This window comes from Helicoverpa armigera, chromosome 21, assembly GCF_030705265.1.
Source record: "Helicoverpa armigera isolate CAAS_96S chromosome 21, ASM3070526v1, whole genome shotgun sequence".
NCBI classification, from domain to species: Eukaryota; Metazoa; Arthropoda; class Insecta; order Lepidoptera; family Noctuidae; genus Helicoverpa; species Helicoverpa armigera.
In genome coordinates this window covers 8,217,116-8,233,825 of record NC_087140.1, presented here as the reverse complement: position 1 = coordinate 8,233,825, position 16,710 = coordinate 8,217,116, and the positions used below count along the sequence as shown (strand labels likewise).

General features: G+C 35.8%; 2 protein-coding genes across 3 annotated transcripts; one reads left to right on the top strand and one right to left on the bottom strand.

Moving 5' to 3' along the window:
- Nucleotides 1-1,960: 1,960 nt before the first annotated feature.
- Nucleotides 1,961-6,643, bottom strand: LOC110379279 (facilitated trehalose transporter Tret1). Its single transcript, XM_049849238.2, has 7 exons — nucleotides 6,454-6,643; nucleotides 5,985-6,140; nucleotides 5,132-5,330; nucleotides 4,507-4,700; nucleotides 3,781-4,160; nucleotides 3,194-3,305; nucleotides 1,961-2,269 (listed from the first exon to the last, which is right to left on the bottom strand). Exons 1-7 carry the CDS (start codon nucleotides 6,494-6,496, stop codon nucleotides 1,998-2,000), a joined length of 1,356 nt encoding a protein of 451 aa, XP_049705195.2. The 5' UTR covers nucleotides 6,497-6,643; the 3' UTR covers nucleotides 1,961-1,997.
- A 4,783-nt stretch (nucleotides 6,644-11,426) lies between these two features.
- On the top strand, nucleotides 11,427-16,388 carry LOC110379280 (facilitated trehalose transporter Tret1). 2 transcript variants are annotated; one of them, XM_021338887.3, is made up of 7 exons: nucleotides 11,427-11,564; nucleotides 12,262-12,417; nucleotides 12,793-12,995; nucleotides 13,281-13,467; nucleotides 14,652-15,028; nucleotides 15,333-15,444; nucleotides 16,001-16,388. In XM_021338887.3, exons 1-7 carry the CDS (start codon nucleotides 11,513-11,515, stop codon nucleotides 16,291-16,293), a joined length of 1,380 nt encoding a protein of 459 aa, XP_021194562.3. In that variant the 5' UTR covers nucleotides 11,427-11,512; the 3' UTR covers nucleotides 16,294-16,388. The 2 variants fall into 2 exon arrangements, with proteins under 2 accessions (XP_021194562.3, XP_063896155.1); XM_064040085.1 differs by lacking the exon at nucleotides 11,427-11,564 and adding an exon at nucleotides 11,614-11,762.
- The last annotated feature ends 322 nt before the right edge of the window (nucleotides 16,389-16,710 follow it).

Sequence of the window (16,710 nt, the reverse complement as noted above, 5' to 3'; positions counted from 1 at the left end):
TGTTTAGACTTCTTGCTAAAGCGGAGTGAGTATGAGAGGCACCCTGAAAGTAACGCTAGTGATAGAAAAAATGAAAGGTCAGCGTTTGTCTGTCGTGGCATGACGGGTATGTGATGAGAAGGTGTAAAGTGCGAAACACCAAGATTTGGTTAAAATTGATGGGAAAAGGTTTTTTTGAGATAGTGAAAAAAAAATCACTAAATGTTTCCAACTGATAAATGAGAATGCTAATAGAATATGGTTTGCCATTTGATTAAAAAAAATCCCCATTTATTTTCCCCATCTTTCGAGAGTTCCCATGTCGTAGGTATTTCAGGGTCTATAAATTGGGCACTCTGGGATATTTAATTAATTATTCTGAAAAGAACACAATCATGATTTCAATAAAAATAATAAGGGAAAACACATATTCAAAAAGAAAATTACCTACGCATTGAAAAAACAGATAATGCATGATAAATAGATAATTCTGATACATTATAATGATATGCTTATTATCTTCACATGTGAATATCATACTTGTATAATCAAGGACTTCCCAAAAAGGAGGAGGTTTAGAATTTAATAGTTCGGATGTTTGTTTCAGATTGTAGGTAACGCAAGTAATTAATCCCTCTCTGTGTGAGAGTAGGCCTGTGCCATAAAAAAAGGCTGATGATGATGATGATGTAGTGAAAATATTGTGAGAATGCTAATCCAGCAATAAATAACATTTCAACGTTTTTTAAGGTGAAAAATTAGAGGTTATGAAGGAGATGAGCAAAAGAATAGGTCATGTCGAAGATAATTAATATACTTACCACTGAAAAGGCAATGAAATACACCATCAATGAAACTAAAGAGAGCCATTAAAGGTTGTCTACAGCCGGATGATGAGTTTCATACAAGTAGAAGTAAGTTCCAATAGCCAGCTGAAATACACCAAGAAAAAAACAATAAAGATGGCATATAGCTCACTCATAAGTGTCTTATGCAGATCAATTACCTCTTTGATCTCCCCAACGTAGTTCTTGGGGAACACTATGTCCCTTGGTAACTGGCTTTCATTCTTTTCCTGCCATTTGACTATATTCATCAGAAATCTTTTAAAATAATATTGACCTTATTGGCTCAATGGTCACCACGCCGGACTATTGTTCCCGGGTAACTGTTGGTCCCGGGATGGTTACCGATACGATCTACATATGTCTGATGAGCATGTTTGTATGCTGCGGTCTGGGTATCATAATAAGTATTTATCTACATTTAGAAATCCCGTTTAAATAATTAGGAAACATAAAAATTTAAATAGCTAAGCAAATACGGAACACGGAATCAATTATACTTCTTTGACCGATTGTTCTGATATACAGATTAGGATAAGTGATAAAACATTATGTAAAAATTCCATATAAAGACGGGCTCATATAGGTTGGCGAAGATCATTTATTTGCCTATCTATGCATGCTATGCATGCAGCTAAGTGCCAAACTCTAACTTACTAAAGCTTGCTTATCTCAGGAACTACTAGTCCGAATTCAGAATTCATTGAAGTTATTTGAAATATTTTATTTATTTATTTTATTATTTTTATTTATACCTTTAATTCAGGCAACTAAGGCCCATTTATTGAAGTAGGCTATACCTAGACTGATTGTCTGGGTTCTCAAAATTGTACGCTGGCAGTAGCTAGTGTTTTATTAATTGTAGTCAGTGATTAAAGGAATGAAAACTTCACAGACGTGAATACACGCCTTTAGACAGCAGAATATTATCAAGATGTTGATAAAGATGACAGCTTCTGCACACGATGTATTTTATTAATTAGGGTTTTGGTTGATCAGAACAAAACAGATAAGCTGAAACTACCATCTTTCGTATACGAAAAGGAATTTCAGATGCAGAATGGCTTTCATCACGATGTTAATGCATATGGAGCCGTGGCATTGTCTACAAAGTTCAAAATAAAAAAACCAATATGTACAAAAAATATATTTAATATCACAGCTATTCAGTATTCATTTACCACCTAACATCTTCTGTATTTCTAAGAAACTCTTTCCTTTGGTTTCGGGTACAAACACGACACTAAAGAAGAACGTAAAAGCGCATGCGACTGCATATATCCAGAAAACAACTGCTGGGCCCCAGGCTGCTAGGATGTACCCAAACGTTGAGGAGACTGCGAAGCCAAACAACCAGCCAACGGTGACGGTGAAAGTGGAAGCGAAACTTCTGCAGTTGTCTGTGAACATCTCCCCGATAAACGTGTTGGGGATGATGCCGAAACCTGCAAAGAAGAAAAAATACATTGTAGGTTTTTCAAATTAGACTGGAGTCTGGACATTGGTAATTTGAAACGCCAATGATGAGACAACTGAGAATTTGTCATCAAATCATCATTCTTTAGCCTTTATAGTCGTCGTTACAGACGAAAACAGTCCACCACTGGACAAAGGCCTCTCCTAAGCTGGTTTGCCCACAGTCACCGCACTGAGCGTGTTGGAAAGCCCATTGGTGCTAATGTGGTGGTTATACCGCCACCAGTAGATGGTCAGTGTCTCGTATGCTATTTGGCAGGCACCACGGGTTGGAAATTAAAGCAGTACGACGGTGGCTCGCCCTTATACAAAAGTTACCCTCTTTGCAGCCTTATCCTCTTTCCCAGGTTATCCTTTTGATTAATCTCAATCATCACCCGAAAATCTACGCGATAATTATGTCTTGACGTATTTTTATCTGGTACGATTGGCTTTATCAAATAGATGCATTAACACTCAATTTTGATAAGTAGCTAATCCTGTATACTGATAGATTAAAATATTTTCTGCACACAGTGCGATTTTTCCAGATTCTAATCGGAACGGTGGCTTATTCCACCTTCAATATTACATGATAGTGGTTCAGATTAAATATTAGGAGGAGATCCCACGGAATTTTTCCAGTTACAATATTCGTGAATACTTTGGATATTTTTAGTACGATTAGACTAGAAGAAATATTTCTGTATGAAACAGTCAGTATACCAGCCGAATCTCGCCTTTCTGTAACTAGCATTATTATGTACTCAATGATTTTGAATGACATTCTTTCACTTTAGGTAAATAAGTATTAATACTGAGAAGGGACCTTAAGCGGGTGGACCTTGTGAGTGGACCTTATGACTGGAACTTAAGAAGGCTGATAAAAGTGATGGAAACTAAATAATACTTACCGCTGAAGTAGGCAATGAAGTAAAGCATCAAGGATACTAGAGACAGCCACTGTATGCTGTCCACAGCTGGATGATCCGTGTTGTACATGTAGAAGTACGTTCCTAGAGCAACCTGAAACAGAACATCATAAAGATATATAAAAGACTGGCTACCAACAGCGTCCCAAGGAAGTAACTACTAGGCACACCAAGGTTAAAAGTATACATAACCTTCCTTGATGCATGAGCTATCTTACTAAGGATGAGAGACTATTTTAAACGAAAATAATTTTTCAAAATCGTTTTTGAAGTGAGAGTTCTGTTTACATAAAGAATTTCATCAGCTTTAGATTATTCAGAATAGATATTTCTAAACTTAGATCAACAGGAGCTATATCTACTGTTATTTAGTAGGATAACAATCTTCTAGAAGTCAAATCAGTATGATCTTGTTTGTCTTATTGGGGCTGATAACGTAAAAAATGGGCCGGACCTATTAATTGTTTAGCACAATTATCAAATCTAATTGCACAAACATTACCTCTATCTAATCTTACAGCTAAAAATAAACTCTTTAACAAAACATATGAATGTAAAGATAAACTTACCAAACTTATTGAACAAGCAGCCGTAGACACTAACAACAAAATTCGTCTTCCACTTCTATCTACAAGTACCGGAGCAATACTTGCTGCAAATACTTGAGTAACTCCAATAATAATTGTTGATATATGAGCTTCAATATTCGATCCAGTTAATTCAAATATGAGAGTCACGAATGAAATGATAGCCATAACACCACTTGCTTGTTGACAAATGTTCAAAACTATGATGATGAATAGGGCTTTTCTGTTAGTTTTGAGTGTGAACATTTCTGTAAGCTGTTCGAAGTTGGACATTGGTTTTTCATTGGCAGCTGCAACTACGTCATCTATGTCTCCTTTTCTGCCAAGTGATGTTAGGATAGCCATCGCTTCTTCTTTGTTTCCTGAAAATATAGTTTCATTTTAGAGCACACTGTCTTAGAATATTGCTATTTTGTGGAGTATATTTCGTAGTAGGCTGACGAGCTAAGTTATTAAGTTCTAAGTTATTTAAATATCATCTTGGACATCAATGACTGAGTAGTAGTGAATAAAGGAAAGATTTTGAGAAAACCTTATCGGCAATTCTTGCCTTGAGCATGCGTGATGATTAACGCTCATTCAGTAGAATATATATGTTCGATAGGTTCTGTTTGGCGCGGCTTTTTTAAGAGTTCGGCTACGTTGTGGAGTCTATAAAAATCTCGGTAGTCGGTATCTCATATTATATCAAAAATGTATATGTCTTACCAGCCATGACTTGATACGTAGCAGTTTCAGGTACGATAAAAAATATTCCAGCCAGATAAAGGACGCATAGCATTGCGGAGATCCAATTGGTCCAAGCATATGAGACAAATGGAGCTATTGAATACACAATCAGTATACCAAATGTATTGGAAAACCCTGTTAGAGTCAGCAAGGTGCCTCGGATTTTTGTAGACCTGAAATTGTAGAAATCATGATTTAGACGCACCTACAATAATACTATATTTCGTAGAAAAGTGGGATCATTTTCGTAACGTATTAAATTATTGTCTTTATGTTTGAGATTGAAGGAGTTTGTCATTTGCAGGTTTTGGGTGTAGAAACGGTATATTCAGGTAGATATTCAGACATGGAGGAAATAAATAATATTCTTTATACATTAGATAATATACAGTAGAATTTAATAGAACAATATTAAAAAATACAATATAAATCAATAGAAATGAAAGCATAACCAATGGGCCGATTTAAATGAATATTGGAACTCAGATTGTCTTAAGAAAGGACATAGACTATTCATATGGCTGTTTGCTTGAATGAAGTTCACCCAGAATGTGGGTGCAACCATGGAAAATAGTATGTGATACAGTCAGAAAAAAATACTCACGCCAACTCTCCAAGGTAGACTAGATTGGTTACAAATAAGATTCCGCAGCCGATTCCAGAAACTATTCTGCCTATATAAATCATAGATATGTGGACTGTGAATCCAAATATTACGAAGCACACCAAAAACATGGTTCCTCCGAGGAACAAGCAGGGCTTTCTGCCTATCACGTTACCCAGGTATCCTGAGATGTAGGGACCTGGAACATTTAAAATTAAAGAATTAGACTTTGGATTTTTTATATGTAAAGAGAACAGATTTGGTAATGGGACGTAGGGATGTCTTCTAATTGTTTTTCTTTCAAAAGGTAATGAAAATTATACACTAAGTTTAAGAAAACACTCCGTTTCATATTCATTTGCTCCCGATTCTCGTGGTTTGGGTATGTAACGAAGAGGATTGAAACACATGCCACAAAGAGTTTAAACGATGAAGAGGGACAGGAAGACAGAAGAAAAGGTGGTTTTCTCCTCATCGTACCACCAGCTCACTGGTATTACAACAAGGAATTTCAATTTCTCTTCATACAAACCACTGATAGAAATTTTAATATACCACCATGAAATATACTCCACTTACATTTTCTTCTATTGGTCTAGTAGTTCACGAGTATGGCTTCTCCAAGTAAAGGCATGAGAATAAGGGAAAGAATGTTATAGGATAACTGATTGAGAGAAATGGAAGCGGAAGACATATTGGACCTCAAATAAAATTGGAAACAGGACAGGAAGAAGAAGAAGACTTGAAACGGAACGGAATGATCTTTAATATGATGACTGACAGAGATACATTCTGTGAAACTCCAAATAAAACTACTAAAAGAACGAGGAAGAAGATGAATTTTATGTCTTACCTGTGAGGGTCCCAACGAATGTTATAGACACGACCCATGATGCTTCAGCATCGCTGATGACGCGATCCAGAGGCGTCTCTTCAATATTCTGCAGTTTGGATATGATTGGTGCAGTCCAGCCCATGGATATACCAACTATTATCTGCCCTAAGTATACTGTAATAAGATACGTTTTTGTCTGAATGATGCATTTTTTTGGTTTGTACTGTACTGACAATTTTTTATATACTTTTTAATTGAATTTATATTTTTTTCATTTAGAGGTGTTTTGTGTTTTTTTTGGACATTCGCGTTATTTATTTTAAAAAAACCCTCATGAAGTACACATTTTATTTCATTTGTATATAGGCATTGATTATTTTGTATGGATAGCTTTGACACAGAACTAAGACTTACGTAACTAACTAACGTACTATAACAGTTTTCGGATTTCATTTATCGTTTAAATAAACGAAAAATAAGTACTTACCACATGCTGCAATGGCAAATTGTCTTCCTAATTCACAATTCATTTTGATTTACTTAAATTATTTCACTGTACACTAAATAAATTACTTATAAAGTATTTTTTATAATATCATTATTTTGTAAAGATACTTAAATATAAATTGGCAGTGTTTCAGTTATTACTGTCTATACCTAATGAGTTAATCAAAACATTTCACGAATCTTATATTTATTATGAATCAAGCAATTGTAATTATAGATTGCGGGTTAGGGTTCTGTAGTACAAAAATAAAAACGATGTATCTTATCTACATCGGCTTGCAAATTCAACGGAATAATCCATTGGCGGCGGCGTCGTTTACAGTGTTAATTAAATAATGACCTACATTTTTTATATAAAACTAGCTTCCTCCTGCGGTTTCACCCGCGTCCCGAGACAACTGCTTACTGTAGCCGGATGGTCTACTTATGCCCCATGTTCTTCTCCCGGGTCTATGCTACCTTCCCTCTTCAGCTTTAACAGTTCAGCCATTATTGAGTTATAAGTAGTGTAACTCACACGACTTTTTTACATAGATTAATTTGTAGTATCTTGTGCTTTCTTCACATAAGCATAAAAACTTTTAAAATTAAATTAATAATGTTTGTATGGCACCGTAAGATATACAACTTAAAAGTATTTTAAATATGTACGGAACCACTTGTTATAAGTATCCTTTACTGATTACACTTGATACAAGATTAGGATAATCGATAAAAAAATATCATTATGTAAAGATCTCGATACTGATATTGTCTGCAAAATAAATGTCTTCTTTTCTTCCTAGTCTGTAGTGTAGGTCCACTACCTACTGGCGAATAAACACCAAAATGTATCTTAATATGGCACTGCTTATAAAGCTTTTTTTTATAGCCTTTTTATCGTCCCACTGCTGGGCCTCCTCTCTCACGGAGAAGGATTGAGTGTTAATCACCACGCTTGCTCAATGCGGGTCGGTGATTTCAGACTTTACAGTCCAGGTTTCCTCAAGATGTTTTCCTTCACCTTTTTATCAGCCATTGGTGTCTAAGATATTCTTAGAAAGTGTTAAAATAAAATAATTTTATTTCAGGTAAAACCCATAGAAAGTTTTAACTGTCGTAACAATAACATTATATTTCATCATATTCCAGTAAGTACCTACTCCTAGAAGGAAGTCTATTTATTTATTTATACCTACCCTAAAGGCTCAGAAACTACGGAATTGATAAAAAAATCATTTCACTGCAGGAAAGCTATCCTATCTGGACATGTTCCGGACAGATAGAGGTCCATTTTTATATGAATATATTAGGATGTTTTACCAGTCATACCAAGGGGTATCGGGTTGCCCGGGTAACTGGGTTGAGGAGGTCAGACAGGCAATCGCTTTGTGTAAAACACTGGTACTCAGCTGCGTCCGGTTAGACTGGAAGCCGACCCCAACATAGTTGGGAAAAGACTATTCAGCTGACGAGTAAGTTAGGGAGTTTAGAGCTTACGCCTAGAAAGCCTTGTAGTTGCAGAAGAATTTTTTTCATAATGCAGTTGAAATAAAAGTTAATCAATCGTAATTAACAATGAAAATTACCTACCACAACATTGTTTAGCTAAAAGATAAGTGACTTAAACGCCAATCACCAAAGGTGTGGTGTGAGGTGATAAAACTTTAATGCCTACTGTTTTTTTAATATGTAGGTGATCGTGTGATTTTAACTTTTTCTTACAAATCGGTTCATACAAAATCAAAATCAAAACTTATTTATTCAAACTTGGCTGCAAAACAGCACTTTTCGAACGTCAGAAAAAAATTACATAAGACAGTCCCCAAAACGCCCACCCTTCACGTTCTTACGTTATACGTTCTTCGCATTTCACTTTTCCATTCAAAATTATTTCTTCATTCTTTCAGTTACCTCCTTTTAACGAATGGGGGACTATATGCTTTAACATTGTTTAATACTAGCCGTTTTCCCCCCGGTCTTAAATGCATCCCGTGGGAACTACTGCACGTACCGGAATAAAATATAGCCTATGTATTCGGGAAGAGTGTATCTTTCTAACCGTCAAAGAATTTTTCAAATTGATTCAGCGGCTTCGGAGCCTCAAGGGTACAAACAAATAAAAATGTCTTTCCTTTTTTGTGTATAGATTTCGATATTTCTACAAAAAATGATTATAGAAGTAGCTAGCAAGGTGATTGATCTTGGCAAAATAATCCGATATATTTGCAAAATAATGATTTAGCAAAATTATCCAATAATGACTGACGTCTAAACATAAGAGTTGATAAAAATATAAATATAGACTTGTTAAGTAATTTAAAATGTCGATTCATGGGCTAGAAAAATAATATAATCATGATATTTTTTCACACGATACTAGTATGCATTAATGTTGAAAACTTACTCTGTCATGAAATACGTTGCGATACGTCATAAATGACAGAGTTATTTTCTAAGGGTGTGTCGTACGTGAGCAAATCAATGCGAAGCGATCCGGTGCGAATTTAAATGGACGCTGCAATGTACTGTAAAAATCGAGTGTATGCCGTTTTCGCTCACATAATTATAAGAGCACTACGCGTAGCGAAACTGAGCGTACAGGAACTACGAATTTCGAGCATCAAAAATCTGCCACTCGCTTCGCGTTGCCAATTCGCTCATGGCTCGTATTACATGCGAAACTCGACAGCAACCATAGGATCCACTCACATAAAATGAGCTGAAAATCTGCTAGTGTGAAACTGCTGTGTGCTTTCTACGTGAGCGAAAACAACAACGTAACGTAGGACGCACCCTTACATATTAAGTAATCTGTCATATATGACGAAACTTAACGTATTTCATGACAGAGTATTTTTTAATATTAGTGTAGACTAGTTCCGTGTGAAAAATTATCATAATTTGTATTTATAGTAATCGACAATATTGTCTTGACAAAAATACCTAACTAAGTGGTACTTGTTTGAGTTTTTTTTTTCAATCAAAATCTGTCCGAATCTTACTCATTTCCTGGTTGTCAAAACCTTGAAAACAAAAGCTTAGGGGCTAAAAATAAACATGTAGGTATTCATAGATTTTATCAATAATTAATGGTAGGTATGATTAAGATAATAAATAATATTGACGTTTTAAAATCCCAAATTATTAAATATTACACAATAATTGCGAAATATTTTGAAATACTTATTAAATGCTTTAGCCATTTAGGACATTTGTACTCTGTGTTTATCCAATAGATAAAAAACCCAACTTCGTTTTTACTAGGTAAAGATAAGGGAGGATAAAATAGCTCAAAGTTCGAAGGATGCACCTTGCCTTCTAAGGGAAAAACCCAAAATGTATCATTCTTGGAAATACAAATATATGTCTTGATAAAAAATATTTTTTTGATAAAATTTTCCGCATTTTACTTTAATATAATCGTAAAAAAATATTTTATCAATAAATAATCATTTTGCAATTAGAGAACTTTTAGTATACTAATTTCCCCTCTTTTTTAAATATTTTTTTAATCGCTACTACAATAATTATAATCAATCTGTCTATCTGTATGTCTACATCTATAGATAGTACTATCATAAGGTACTGTATCATTATTACGTTTATATCAACGCAAATATTTTTTTCTGAACTTTGATAAAAATGCTTGTATTGAATCATAATGTCGTAGTAATTTTATGTATTTAATCTATTAGTATATCTGTCGATAATGATTTGATATGGTGATTTAAAGAAGAGGATCATGTAAATAGGTATATTTTTAATCTTTCATCTGATTCACTGCCTATTTGGATGAAGACATCTTCAGATACTAAGGTTGGCTCATTGCAGATGTCCGATTTCGAAATGCGATTAAAAAATGTTCTTTATTTGCATTTGTTTACTGACTGTATATTCTTTTGTTTATTTTTTTACTTAAAATTAAACCTATATTTACATAAAAAAGAACACTTAAACAAATAAAGGAACGTCGAAAAATTGGTCCTCATCGCTGTCAGTCTATCCAATAGGCTTAGGCGTAGTAGGCCCAATTGGCTGGAGGCGTAGGCGCGTTGTATGACAATGTCTAAAATCGCTGTAAAACAAAAACCAGCCTTTGAGTCACGAGCAAGTGTCAACAAAGCGCTTAGGAATGAAAAAATATCCTTCCCACATCATCAAGTACGTTCGGGTGACCGCTATCTAAGTAGATCATTATATTACTGAGATCAGCAAATATAATCTAGATAGATTAAGGCTTACACTCCACTAGAGCGGAGCGGCGAGAAAATGTTATAAGTGCCATTCCACTGAGTGCGCAGACACGAGATTTTTGCATAATTCTGCTACGCTTTTCTTTCACGATGTCAAAAATCATCAAATGACCCCTCCTGCTGTGGGTTAGCGGCGGTGAGGGAGTGTCAGACTCTTACTGACTAAAAACCGTCGTGTTCCGTCGTAGGCCTTTTATGTACCAGGGCCGCGGAAACTCGCGCGAACAATCCCGCAGCCCCGGCTCTACTCTACGCTTTGGTGGATTCTGGGTCTAACTAATACAAATATTAATACAGATTACTGTGAGTTACCAGAGTTAAGAAGACTTGCTTATTTTTGTAGCTATATAAACATAATTTGGTTTATTTCGGAAATGCATACAGGATTGTTACAGGGTGTTGGTCTTTAGGAGTGATCCTTAGTAATATTTTATAAATGCAAAGTCTGAGTAAAATTACTGAATTATCGATTGGAATGCACTCAATACTTAACAATAATGTAGATGGACTAGAACCTGAGAAAGGCTAGATTTGCCTTGTTGGGAGAAGTGGTTTCCCGAGACGTGAGTGGAGCTGAGGGGATCATCTAGTTAGCCCATATTTTACTCTGGTACGGGAGGATGCAATACCGCGCGAAACAGCAGCAATTTCAAGATTAACCGAATGTAACCTACTGTATAAGATGCATCGTTAAGTAAATGTGATAATACTTACCTTTATGCAATAGTTAAACTTGAGATAATCAGCTCAGTCGTCGAGGTGGACTATGTGCGAACAACCAGACAATAGTTATTGTGTTAAACGATGTTCAAGTGGGCCCATCCTATTTTGAGGCAGTATATTGCCATAATTACTGGTAAGTTGCTGATTTTAAAGATTTTATCTGCCGTGTTAGGCGGCTGAGGATTTGGTAGGGATCATAAATAAATGAGTTTATCAGGTCTCCTGAGGGAACGTTAAGATGGTGGGTCCCGGCTGCCGTTTTAAAACTATAGGATGTCAGAAGCCACTAAGTCTGACAACCAGTCTCATCAAGGGGTATCATGTTGTGCAGGTAAAAGAAGAGGTTAGATAGGCAGACTAAGCGAACTATCCTACTAATATTATAAACGCGAAAGTTTGTATGTATGGATGTATGGATGTTTGTTACTCTTTCACGCAAAAACTACTGAATGGATAATGTAACTTTACAATAATATAGCTTATACATCAGAATAACACATAGGCTACAATTTGTAAACATATTGTTCGAAATACTAAACCTGCGCAGACGAAGTCGCGGGCACCAGCTATAAGTTATATTTTTATTATGTACAGCCATTACATAATCTAATCCTGCTGTGCCATAATCCAAAATCGTCCTTAGCTATAACCCTACTGTAACACCTAGTCAAAAAACTTGTGTTACGAACGAAATAAATGATATGAGTATATGATCTCCAACATAGTTAAGAAAACGGCTAGGCAGGTGATGTACGAGTAGCTATAACACCAGCAGTAAATAAAATTAGGATAAATTAATGTTATCTAAAGTGTTGTGGTGATCTTTCCAGCAAACCTAACCTTCATATGTATGGGCTTAAGTGCGGGATGGTCGTCACCCGTGTTACTGAAGCTGAAGAATGAAACGCAAACGGTTCTTCCAAGACCTATCACTGAAGAAGAAGGATCCTGGATAGTCTCCATAGGAGCCGTCAGTTCTCTTACTCGTAAGTGTTCTTTTATCTAATGTAATTAGTATCTATTTAGACCTAACATTTCTGTAAGATATTTGAAGCTTGACATCAGTTTTCCTAGAAATGTCAATTCTCTATCAGGACCTTCTGTCCTTTTCAAGTGTGTTTTTGCAGTAGGTCCGTACTCAAAGCTTGTGACTATGACTATAATTTGAGGGGCCCTGGATGTCAAAACCGGCATAGCTTTGCAGGATTGCTTGAAAGAATTGAACCCAGAAGGCTCCAGAAGAACTTGGAAGGGTTTTAGTCCATACCAACATAATAATTAGTTCGACATGTTGTTTATCATCTTGAAGGTCAAAGTCAAACCAATAGCAATTTTATATAAAAAAGTTCGTCAATTTTCAGTGTACCTCGCAATAGGAGTCCTTATGGACCGTCTAGGCCGTAGAACATGCATCATCATCGGCTGCATCCCTCGAATGGTGATGTGCTTCTCTCTGCTCTTTGCCACTGAAGTCTGGGTTTTATTCCTGGGTAAAGTCATGGATGGTTTTTCTAATGTCTTCATTATTGGAGTTGTTCCCACTTATTCTTCGGAGATTGCTAGTGTGAGTATCTTTTTTTGGTGTGATATTTATTTATTTATGTTCATTTTTGAAATAAGAGACATAAAGTCGGTCTCATCTAAGCTTTAACATTTAGTCTGCTTATGGCTCCGCAAATAGAAGTTTAACAATACAGCCAGGACTCCAAAAGTCAATCTTTTTCGATATCGTTGCAAAGTTTGTTACGTGTGAGATGAAGCCAGATAGGAAAGTATGGAAAAGTAAGACATGCAATGAGGATGACATTTTTCGCATCACCTTTTTGAACAGTATTCTATCATTTTTCAGAAAGAATGCAGAGGAGCTCTTGGCTCGATCTCTCAAGTGGCTTCAGGTTTGGGTATACTGATAGTCCTCAGCATTGGGCCATTTCTATCTTACTACAACTTACACGTTATCTATGCCTGTATTGTGGTCTTTACCAGCGCCCCATTGTGGTTCATTCCGGAAACTCCCTACTACTTGTATTCTAGAGGTAAGATTTATGTAATTAACTTTGTGGCAGTAATTTGGGTACAGCAAGGAGTGCCGTGTGCAGACCAATTTTAATCTTCTGTATCTCAAATCATGATCATTAATGTGACATGATTAATTGTTTCTACAATATATGTAATTATGTCTCAATAATAATGACGCAAAAAATATTAAAGTAAATGTCTGTTCCATAGGTATAGTTATAGTAATTTTTTTGACTGCCTCGTTGGTCTAGTCTAGCTGACGCAAGCGCGGCTGTTGAACACACGGTCTCGGGTTCGATTCCCGGGTCGGGCTGCACAAATCGTGGGTTAAGAACTAGAGTAGCGTAAGGGCAAAAATACAAAAAAATTTTTTTTTCACCATTCGTTTATTTAATCCCCATATTTTTATGTGCCAAAAAACTGGAACGATGTAGTGTGTTGATTGCTTAGTACAACAATAACGTATATAAAAAAAAGATATTTGTTTATTGCCAAAATGAAGTGTTTCTACTTACAATGATCTTGACATTATTTTCTCAAAAAAATTACGAGCACAACGATCGTAACTCGATTTACAGAGCGAATAAGACACCAAAATATGCCTTGAATGTAATCGCTTAAATAACGTATCTTGCCATACGTTAATAGCGCGAAAGTTTGATTATGTAGGCTTAGTTTGTTTCGTGCCAAATAAACGTAAAGTACCGTTACTGTCCTTGTTTCGTAAGCTTCCGTAATTTTTCTTCCTGCCAAAAAAACGAAAGGGTGGGATACGCTACTATGGCACTAATTTATGGAACAGCTAAAATGACGTATGTCAACCAGTTTTTGAAAAATAAATTTTATTAAAATGAAACCGTATTTTGATTGACCAAAAAGTTACATTATTCTGTAGCCGATAAATAAAGTTTTATTATTAGTAAAAATCAGATATCTAACTACTATAGATTTACCCCACAAAAAGGGCTATAAGATAACAGTAGGTAAATTTGAGTTGTTTTCGGGCTCTCCTGAGAAGTTGTCATTTTGGCCTTACGCTACTCTAGTTCTTAACCCTCGAAATGCTTGTGCACTATAATAAGTCCTGCGCAGCTGGCTGATCTCGTTACTTGAGAACAGCCGCCGTGGCCGAAATCGGCCGTGGACGCCATTATGGTAATTTTTAACGAAGCAGTTAAATTGTACTGCCTTCTTATTTCAGGAAAGAAAGAAGAATCTCTAAAAGTCCTTAAATACCTTCGAGGGTCAGAAGAATTAGCCAAAGAGGAACTCAAACTGTATTCCTTAAACCAGACCAAATTATCAAAGAGAGAGATTTTCAAGGACAAGACGACTCTGAAGACTTTAGGCAAAGTGATATTTTTGGGTATTTACCAAGAAGTCATTGGTTATAATGCTGTTATGTTTTACATGCAGACAATATTAGAATCTACGCATACAACTGTAGGAGATGATGTGGCTTCGGTTATCAATGGATGCATACAGCTGATTGCTTGTTTTTGCACTATTTTGGTGACTGACCGGTTTGGGAGGAAGCCTATATTGATATCTACTTTATTTGGAATGGCTCTCGGTATGGTAAGGATGAATGCTTCTTATAGATACTAGCTACTAGAATCCATACGGGTATAAATTTGTATCTAGAGTTATAGATGATATAAATTCGTTCAAATGATTATCTATTAGTATCATCCGCTTGGAAACCAGTTGTAAAGATTTTGCGTTTGTCGCGCATATTATAACGAAAAGATTTGGTTTCATAATATTGTGTAATGAAGTTAATTAGTACCTACATTACTTCCTAATGAATCACTGTCTATTCATATCTATTGTAGACGCCAGTAGATATCTTAATTGAAAGGATAAACTTCTGATTTTGCAGATTGGATTGGGCGCCTTCTTTCAGTTGAAAGCAGAGGGGGTGGAAATTACTGGACTCTTGAACTTCTTACCTCTGCTATCCATGATGCTTGTAGTTTTCTGCTTTAGTGCAGGTAAGCTCTATTGAAATGTCTATTTTTGAGTTGCATTGAATTTTTACGATAACCTAACCATTTTCAGTTGTCAAATCATCGATATAACCAATGTGTGGCAAATATGCGGCTGGTTATGGTTTGGTTATCGTTATAAATGTTGCAACTAGGTCTTGGTTTTGTTTATTATGTAGTATTTATTGATGCACTTTTATTTCATCACTTTAAATATTCAGAGGTACTAAAGACATCAAAGTGTCTTCTTTCCTTGAGTGTTCTTCATCAGCTTTCTAATCAACTATAATCTAATCTAAAGTTTAATGAGCTGTGGCTTTTATTATCTGACTATCATTACTGTGATTTCCTTTTCATAATCTATATTATGGCGAACTTCCATCAAAAACGTGATTGTATCGGCACGAGTCCACTTTGCAATTTCGCGGATATTTTAGGAATTCGCTAGCAATTTTTTACTATTTGCTAGAGCGAGCAGACCAGAAGAAACATTTGTTACCTTCATAGTGTCGCTCATTGATAGAATCTCGCCTATAACTTTCAAGTTTATCCTTTCTTGCAGGAATTGGCTCAATACTATGGACTGTAGTAGCAGAACTCTTCGATGGTCCTGCTAGAGCGATTGGCACATCTACAAGCATTGGTGTAGCCACGCTCTTTCTATTCTTCTGCACGAAGTACTTCGCTTTCATCACCAATGCCATAGGACCTGCGAACACATACTGGATCTTCAGCGGTAACTGCATTATAAATGCACTTTTTGTGCTGTTTTTCATTCCGGAGACTAAGGGAAAGACTTTTGTGGAAATTCAAGAGGAGTTGGGTAAGAAAATTGTGAAGAATTCAAAGACGTAAGGATTTTTTTTCGGCGGAAAATAAATGGTGTATATTTTACGGACTTGTAGTGCAGAGTACTTATATCAAGTAAGAATAAAAGAAAACGCTAGTCATCCAACATTTTTTATTTACATTGTGATCATCAGTCATTCTTTTATTATCTAAAACATGTTTGGTATAAATAAATAAAGGTATATTGAAATTAACAAAGGTATATCTTGAGTCTGGTCAGCAGTTGCATCACACTGCGTGATTCGAAATGATTCTTTTGAACTTAATTTATTATATTACTAGCTGTTGCCCGCAACTTCGTCTGCGTGGGCAATATAGAATAGTCAAAATACTACTTATCCCGTAGGTGCATTCTTTCACGTGACAGTATAATTAGGATTAGCACTTAGCAGTAGCATAGATGTCATAGGTGTCATTGAACAT

Coding starts and splice junctions, on each gene's coding strand:
- LOC110379279 (XM_049849238.2), bottom strand. CDS start 6,496: ATGAATTGTGAATTAGGAAGACAATTTGCCATTGCAGCATGTG. Junction 6,141..6,453: donor ATTTGCCATTGCAGCATGTG/GTAAGTACTTAT, acceptor ATCTTATTACAG/TATACTTAGGGCAGATAATA. Junction 5,331..5,984: donor ATTCGTTGGGACCCTCACAG/GTAAGACATAAA, acceptor TAAATGTTCCAG/GTCCCTACATCTCAGGATAC.
- LOC110379280 (XM_064040085.1), top strand. CDS start 11,705: ATGTCAGAAGCCACTAAGTCTGACAACCAGTCTCATCAAGGGGTATCA. Junction 12,418..12,792: donor AGCCGTCAGTTCTCTTACTC/GTAAGTGTTCTT, acceptor GTCAATTTTCAG/TGTACCTCGCAATAGGAGTC. Junction 15,445..16,000: donor AGTTTTCTGCTTTAGTGCAG/GTAAGCTCTATT, acceptor CCTTTCTTGCAG/GAATTGGCTCAATACTATGG.